Source organism: Nannospalax galili, unplaced genomic scaffold, assembly GCF_000622305.1.
Source record: "Nannospalax galili isolate Female #2095 unplaced genomic scaffold, S.galili_v1.0 scaffold182, whole genome shotgun sequence".
NCBI lineage: Eukaryota > Metazoa > Chordata > Mammalia > Rodentia > Spalacidae > Nannospalax > Nannospalax galili.
The window spans coordinates 887,630-896,719 of NW_008348662.1; the positions used below are offsets into that span (position 1 = coordinate 887,630).

Below are 9,090 nucleotides of genomic sequence, written 5' to 3' on the forward strand. Positions count from 1 at the left end.
TCGAAAAGATCATCCACTATGATCAAGGTAGCTTTATCCTGGAGATACAGGGATGATTCAACATACACAAATCCATTAGTGTAATAAATCATACAAATGAACTTAATGACAAAAATCACATGATGATCTCAATAGATGCCAAAAGGTTTCTGACAAAATCTAACATACTTTCACGATGAAAGTCCTAGAGAGACTAGGACTGGCAGGAGCATACCTCAACATAGCAAAGGTTACATATATGATACACCCACAGACAACATAATCCTAAATGGACAAAAAAAACCTCCAAGCAATCTCATTAAAATTAAAATCAGGAATGAGACAGGGTTGTCCACTATACCAATTCTTAATATAATACTTGAAATACTCGCTTAGCTAGCAAGATAAGACAGAAAAGGAAATTAAAGGGATATAAATAGAAAGAAGTCAAATTATCCCTATTTGCAGATGACATAATATTTATACATTAGAGATCCCAAAAAAATCTACCAGAAAACTTCTAGAAATGACACCACACACTCCGGACACAGGACTTGGAAGAATCAAGGTAGCACTGACCTGGAAGCCTCCTCCCTAAGGTTTAGCTCTCATCGTATGAGAAGATGCTATGCAAGCTGCCAAGGAAAAAAGTAATCAACAGTCCTACCCAGCTTAGAGCCTACAAACCACAACAATGATCAGCCCAGCAAGATATACCCAATGGTGCAACCGTGAAACTTATATCTCAGGGGTAATCAAAAGCTGTCTAACTGGACTTAAGGTCTACTGAATAGGAGCAAACTTGTGAACAGTATTATAAATCTAGCTAACTACCCATGGCTGGAAATGTCATAGATCCTAGAGGAAAATCTACTACTACCATTTTCTTAAATCAATATAGTTTCTAACTGGGTTCTAAATACTTTTCCTCACACCCACAGATAAGTGTAGCTCTCACCCTTCATCAAAGACGCTTCTTTTTAGGCACATGACTTTAATCCCAGCACTTGGGAGGCATAGGCAGGCAGATCTCTGAGATCAAGGCCAGTCTGGTCTACATAGTGAGCTCCAGGGAGACTCTGTCTCAGAAGAAAGAGAAAAAATAAAAAGGGAGCTTCTTTTTGTAGCTGATGGAGGTTACTACAGAGATCCAAACTGGTCAAAATGCTGCTAAGTACCTGGCCCCAACTGGTACATCTACAACATAAGCCCTACACCTAAGACTCAAGGAACATCATGGAAGAAGGGGTGGAAACACTGTAAGTATCAGAGGACCAGGACACCTGCTGTGAGGGTGTCTTCTAGACATGACAGGGATGTTGAACCCATGAAATTTCTTGCTTAAACAAGAGCTACATAATCATCACACCAGTCAACAATGCCATCATAGATGGGAGAAATTTCACAAGGCCCCATCCCCTAGATGAACAGTTACAAGCAGTCAATGGCTGCTAAGGAAAGGAGATTCAGTTTTCTTCAGGAACAAGCCCCTTGACACATTATCCAATCTCCCTAAACACATTGTTTGTACATATAAGCGACATTAAATGGACTCAGTAAGATTTTTAAATTTTTTAAAAATTTGTGTATTTTTAATTTCATGTGTACAAGTGTTTTGCCTGCATGGTAAGTGCACCACGTGCATGCAATACCCACAGAGGCCAGAAGAAAGTGTATCTCCTCCATGGTGCCTGCTTCAGTTCCTGCCCTGAGTTTCTACCTGACTTCTTCCAAAGATAGACTGTCACCTGGAATTGTTAAGATGTAATATACCCTTTCCTCCCAATATGCCTTTGGTTAGTGTTTTATCATAGCAACAGAAAGCAAACTAGGACAAAAATATTTTATTAATAAAAGTTACGGGGCTAGAGTGATTGCTCAGTGATTAAGAGAATTGGCTACTCTTGCAAAGGGCCCAAGTTCAGTTCCAATCACCTACATGGCAGCTAACAACCATCCATAATTCCAGTTGCAGGAAATCCAAACCCCTCTTCTGATTTCCAAGGGCACTGCACGACATGGGTGCACTTACATACATGCAGGCAATGTACTCATACACATAAAATAATTAGTTTTTAAAAGCTATATAATTTATTTAGAAAGCAGAGATAAACTATAATGTGAGTTTAATCTTCAAATTTAAACAAATTATATGGTATTTCCAAAAGTGATGTGACAGAATTTTTTACCCCTCAAATCCTTATCTTTTTACCTCAAACTCACCACACTGTATCATTTAACACTCATTTCTCTTTCTATTTCTCTGCTATTACTTTGAGTTTTTTATTATTTTGTGATGTGCTAGGGATTAAAACCTAGGGCCAGTGCATGCTACGAAATTTCTTTGTCACTGAGCTACAACCTCAGCCACACCTTCATTTCTAATTTCAAAAAACAGACTATTTTTATGTATGCATATGATGATTTATGAGATATAAGAATAATATTGGGTCCTCATACACTCACTACATTGAAAACATAATACCTTTCATTAAGAATATCTTGAGAACAAGGCTATGGATGTTAACTCGGTGGTAGAGGAACTGCATAGCATGCACAATGCCCTGGGTTCAATTCCTAGTACCACAGTAAAAGAACAGGGTTATCTTAGGAACAAATGTAACTCCCAAATGTTAGATTAATTGACTGGCATGTTTAATCACTGTCATAAAACTTAAAGAATTGCATACTTCTAGAAATGAATGCTATGACTTATACAATATGTATACGTATAAATAAGTTTACCTGTTCATAGAGAAGGAAGGTCTTGTCTCTTTCAGATGTAAGAACCTTGACATTGCCCTGGATTTCTGCCAAATGACGTTCATATTTTTCCAGCATGCATTTAAGTTCTTCACGGTCTCTTGTTGTTGACTTCAAAAGCTCTACATCACAGTTTGCACCCTAGAATTATTAAGATATCTGAAATTCTTTTTGTTTCACTTTTCATTTTTTGTTTGTTTTGAGACAGTGTCTCATGTTCAAACAGGCCTTGAACTCAATATGTGGGCAGGGCTAGCCTTAAACTGATCTTCCTCTGCCTCCTGAGAGCTGAGATTATAGGTATGCACCAACCATGCCTGGCTTAAAATTCTTTGTTGACATATGATACTAAAACTTGCTACTATGGCTAGAGAGATAGCTTAGAGGTTAAGAGCACTGGCTACTCTTGCAGAAGGCCCAGGTTTGGTTCCCAGCACCCACATGGCAGCTAACAACCATCCTTAACTCCAGATTCAGGGAACCCACTACACTCTCTGGCTTCCACAGGCAACGCACAACACCTGTGGGTACACTTACATACATGTAGGCAAAACATTCATACACATAAAAACAAATTTTAAAAAAATGTTTTTAAGCTGCTGGTGACAGTGCACAATCTCTACTTAAATGAACATGACTACAGAATGAAAAGAAATGAACAATAAAAGCATCTCCTGTTTACAACAACTTTATCCCAAATTGCTCCAAGTGTGCCTAATTGTCTCTCAACCACAATTTACTTTGGGATTAAAAAGATAATTTTAGCCAGGCATGGTGAGGCACACCTTTAATCCCAGCACTCGGGAGGCAGAGGCAGACTGATCTCTGTGAGTCCAGCCTGGTCTACATAGTGAGTTCAAGGCCAGCTGGGGATACAGGGAGACCCTGTCTCAAAAACATGGAAGAAAAAAAAACTGATTTTATTGTCCACTATGCCATCAAAGAGATGTCAGGCTCCTAATTCTTTGATACAGCAATTCATGCTGAATGGAAGTGAATTGCTTCCAAATTAAATAAATATTCAAGTCAGAGCTTGAGCAGCCAACTAACGTATATAGAAGGTTCCTCCAAACCTACCCGGGAAGATGGAGATGGGCGTCTTGGACTTTTAGATCTACTTCCGATCATTTTTCTCAAATTTTGAGCTTCAGTCTTGTAATAATCTCTGTCTGCTTCTAAAGTCTTGACAAAGGAATCAAGTCTAGAAGGAGATTTATTTTGTGCTTTTTCAGACTCTAAAATTATCTTGCCAAGGAAGAAAAAAATAGGCAATTATTTCAAGCTAAATTATAGCATCCTTTTCTAAATGAAAACAAATATGGATTTAAAAAAATATCAAATTTGATATTTTATAAAATAGATCATTTTAAAACTTATTCATTAATAGTTTTTAGAAAGCAATTCAAGCTGGGCATGGTGGCGCACGCCTTTAATCCCAGCACTCGGGAGGCAGAGGCAGGCAGAGCTCTATGAGTTCAAGGCCAGCCTGGTCTACATAGTGAGTTCCAGGACAGCTGGGGCAACAGGGAGACCTTGCCTCAAAAAAGACCAAAAAAAGAAAAAAAAAGAAAAAAGAAAGCAATTCAATCTTTTTTACCATTTCAGATATGCTTTTTTTAAACTTAATACTAGATTCATTTTGAAGAGAAAATGGTTATATATATTAGAGACTCCAGAAACATCCAGACCTGAAACAAGTCTTAGAAACAGAATCAATTGACCTTAGAAAAACATATATACTATTACTAAAGCATCTGTTTTAGTGTTTATGTTTTATTCAATAATTGGTCAATAATTTGATAAATTAATGAATCCTGGCTATTCCACACTTTGAAGTGCATTCCCATGACTCCCACTCAATTTAATATATTTTAAAACATTTCTTTTAAAATGTTAAGGACAGTGGGGAAAACAAAAAAAAAATGTTTTAGAAATACTGAGAAAAAATTATTGACATGCTTTCAGGCAGTGTTTTGAGTACTTTAAAATTAAAATGCTTTAACAGAAGATTTTTCATTTCATATTGTTAGATATGTGAAATATACATTGGTATTAAATTCATAGCTTAAAAATATTCATGATAGCTGGGCATGGTGGCACACGCCTTTAATCCCAGCACTCGGGAGGCAGAGGCAGGTGGATATCTGAGTTCAAGGCTAGCCTGGTCTACATAGTGAGTTCCAGGACAGCTGGGGCTACAGGGAGACCCTGTCTCAAAAAGACAAAAAAAAATTCATGATAAATGACAATAAAGTTTAATGAATACAAAAATGCTCCTAATATATTGAGAATTAATTTCAGAGCCAGCTGGGCGTGATGGTCAAAAGGACAAAATAAAACAAAACAAAATTCAGAGCTATCATTTTAAATCAAGTAACAGCTAAAAGCATTAAAATCAACCAAAAGTTATTCTCAACCTCTAGGAAACAAAACAGCAGTGAGAAGGAGGCAGGAAAAGCCTCTTATAGAGGAGGACACCCCTGCACCTCTTTCAGTGGCTGTTAATTTTAGAAAATGAATTTAATTTCTCAGAAATGCAAAAGTGTCAAAAGGCATATTTAATTTTTCAGTAGCTTACTAACATTAAAAATAAGTGCTTAACATATATTTATGAAAAATGTACTTACAGATCTAAACCTTTTAATAGTATCTTCCAGTATTGTTATATTATTTTGCTGGCAAATGAGTTCAATCTGGAAAATGAGAATTTCTGCTGTTTATACTGAAGTTGTTTAAACTGATTAAATTGGGAAAAACACAAAAGGAAGGAAGCCATTTAAAAATTAAAAACTTTGAATAATTTAAGGAAAAACTAACCTACCTAACTAACTACTAACCTTATGTTCACCTATGTCAGATAGTAAAAGAACCCAAAATAATATAAAGCAGTTCCTTTAAGTTATCTAATATTTTTCATAAAATATTAATTGATGATATTGTATCAAATTATTCCCCATGAACTGGACCAAAATGTTAATGCTATGACAGTTCTAAAGATGATAACAAAAATGCAATAAAAGGACTGGAATAGAAGTTTTCTCAAATTGTTCCATTTAGAAAAGACTGATGTCTCTGTTGAACTATTTTAGTACTTAAGTTCTGTCTAACCCACAAAATACTTTTTGCATCAATTTTATGATATTAAACATGTACTCAGTGTTCCAGTACAGCCATCATCTATGGTTATATATTCAACATGTCTACATTGTATTTTTCAAAATAAGTGACTGTTTTACACAAGACAGTAAAGCTCTGTGGTAAAAGTTAGTATATAAGTTCAATGAATATATTTATCATTCATTAGTGTTTCCTTCATTATCCTAACCTAAGATATACATGCTATATTTTGAATCTGAATTTTCTAGAATTTACTTTGCTAGGGACCAAACCTAGGGCCTCACATACACTAGAAATACAATCCCAGCCCCATTTTTCTTTTTTTATACCAAAATTCTCTTCTAAAATTTCTCTAGAAGTCATACTGAAGTTTATGAAATATTAAGAAACCCTGGTATTTAGAACCTAATTTACAATTTAGATAAACTTAAGTATAGTTTTGAATAGTTAATCTTCAATGCCTTGTTTTATACTACTATGCAGACACTAAAAAGGCACGGATCTAGTATAAATACGTGCAAAGATTTCTATTTTTTGTTAAGCATAAAAACAATATTCAGCATGATACTTTCTCAAACAATGGATGGACACATATCCTATATGCAGATGAAACATAACCAATAATATGCAAACTGAAGACAGAATATGGCTACACACAGCAAGGTATATGACAGTGGTGGGTATTATTTCATTCACTATAGCTTTCTATGTGGACTGAAATTTTTTGTTACTTTTCTTTGTATGTGTGGTGTTGAGGATTTGCACATGCTAGGTAAACATTCTACTATTGAACTACACCCACAAACTTGAAATCTTTACAACAAACATGTATGATTTTTTTGATCAAACGTATGATTTTTAAAATACTGATTCTACTCTGAAAAATGTAATTATACCAGGCTCAAATGAAAAAGTGTTAACCCAGTGTTTTCATCTGTCTAGCAATTGGTTAATGAATGATTACTATGTGCTTGACAATGTGATGCTCATAGATACTGAGAAACGGTGAATAATAACAAATAAAAATTTATGCCCTAGGGAATTTACATTCTATTAAAAAAGAGAAACAAAACATAATATATGTCAAAACATATATTAAGTCATTTAAAAATACACAAGAATCACTCATATATGTGTTCTAAGACACTTGAAATTTTTTGATTTATTTGGTTTTTTAAATTTTTATTTATTATTTTTATTTTATGTGTATGCATGTATTGCCTGCATGTAGGTAAGTGTACCCATGTTGTGCAATGCCCATGGAGATCAGAAGAGGCCGTCGGATCCCTTGGGACTGGAGTTATGGACAGCTGTTAGCTGCCATGTGGGTGCTGGGATTCAAACCCAGGTCTTCTTTAAGAACAACCAGTTATAAGCCGGGCGTGGTGGCTCATGCCTTTAGTCCCAGCACTCGGGAATCAGAGGCAGGCGGATCTCTGTGAGTTCAAGGCCAGCCTGGTCTACATAGTGAGTTCCAGGACAGCTGGGGCTACAGGGAGACCCTGTCTCAAAAAGAAAAAAAAAAAAAAAAAAAAAAAAGAACAAGTGTTTTAACTGTTGAGCCATCTCTCCAGCCCCGATTTATTTGTATGGACATTCTGCCTGCATGTATCTAAGAGTGCCTAGGCCATGCAATAACTGCAAAGGCCAAAAAAAAAAACAAAAGTGTTGGATCCCCTGAAACGGGTTCATTATGGTTGTTAGCTGTCCTGTGGATGCTAAAAACCAAACATGGGTCCTCTACAAGAGCAACCACTCTTCTTAACCACTGAGCCATCTCTCCAGTCCCAAGATTTTATTTTAAGTGAACAAAATAGTTAAAGATCTATGCCTTTGGGGACCTAAAAGTTTAGCTGAGGTAGATAATAAAAAGTAAGTTAGTACAGCCCCACAGCTTCCAGAAGCCAGCAGCTTCCCTGGGTAAGTATGGCTGCTGCGGCCACTGTGTCTTGACTCCCCCAGCCTCATTCACTCTCCCAGCTCCCCCACCCCATCTCTCCTCCTAGCAGGGGCATTGGCCCATCTCTTGTTGTGACACCCCAGACCCATGGACTGACTTTTTAGCCCAGAATTCCCACTGCTTCCTGACACTTTGCATCCAGACCAACCCAATTCCTCCCTGTAGTCCCCAAGTGCCCTCGGGCCTCTTCTTGTCCCCCCACCTCCCTTTGCATCCCTGGGGGCCAGCATCTTTCTGGGGGCCCTGCTCCCAGGCCAGCCCAGCCCTCAATTCCTGAGGCCAGCATCTTTCCCTGAGGGATACAGACCTTAGGAGAAAGCCTGAGAGCATCTGATCCTCATCCGACTTGGGCTCTGGAACTCCTGAGCAGCAAGACGAAAGCAATTTGGCAACTCAAATATAAAATCAAGAGAGAACCTGAAGCCTAGACCAACCAGCTTTTCAAGCCCAACAAGTAAACCACAAAGGAACATAAAGTTTACAAAAAAGCAGACCAAAACTCAACAAAGGAAGGCTTGAGTCTCACACAGGAACTAGAATCTACAAAGGAAATACACATGTCAAAGTCATAGAAAAACAAATAATATGAAAAATCAAAATAATATATCCCCACCAAATACCATCAGTCTCTAGAGGAGTATAATGAGAACCCCTTAGAGATAACACAGGACATGGAACTCAAAAGAACAATTATTAACAATGTAAAAGAATTCAGTGAATTTAAAGAACACACAAACAAAGAAATCAAAGAACCCCTAGAGATAATGCAGGACATGGAACTCAAAAGAACAATTATAAACATGACAAAAGAATTCAGTGAATTTAAAGAACACACAAAGAAATCAAAGAACTGAAAGAAGATAGGGATAAACTTCTAAATGAATTCAGACAAGTTATATTGAAGAATACTCAGGCTGAAACGAAGAAGGAAGTGAAACATTCAGTAAGACAATAGAAACAACAGGAGAAAGCATCACAAATAGGATGAATGAAATGGAAAACAGAATATCAGGACTAGAAGATAAAGTGGACAAATTAGACCACTTAAGCAAAGATTATAAAAAATTTAAGAAAACACAAGAATGGAATATGCAGGAATTGTATGACACCATAAAAACACCGAATTTATGAATCATAGGCATACAGGAAGGAGAAGAATCTCAGGGTAATGATATGGACCAGATCTTCAACAGGATTCTAGAAGAAAATTTCCCAAAATTAAAGAAAGACATGCCCCTACAAATATTAGAAGCATATAGAACACCAAACAG

At 36.7% G+C, this 9,090-nt stretch overlaps 1 protein-coding gene across 8 annotated transcripts in view; it reads right to left on the reverse strand.

Annotated features, from left to right (window-relative positions):
- Positions 1–9,090, reverse strand: part of Tsga10 (testis specific 10) — a 162,810-nt gene that overhangs the window by 127,349 nt on the left and 26,371 nt on the right. For 5 of the 8 annotated variants that reach the window (XR_003851526.1, XM_029569747.1, XM_008845853.2 and 2 more), the window contains exons 4-6: positions 5,370–5,435; positions 3,820–3,987; positions 2,725–2,883 (exon numbers count right to left, since the gene is read on the reverse strand). The exons of 1 other annotated variant lie outside the window; for it this stretch is intronic. Coding sequence is in view for 6 of the 7 variants with exons in the window: in XM_008845850.2 (XP_008844072.1) it covers positions 2,725–2,883; positions 3,820–3,987; positions 5,370–5,435 (393 nt within the window). In the remaining variant the exon portion in view is untranslated. The remainder of the gene's footprint in view (positions 1–2,724; positions 2,884–3,819; positions 3,988–5,369; positions 5,436–9,090) is intronic. 2 more of the 8 variants (XM_029569745.1, XM_029569746.1) reach the window with 1 other exon arrangement.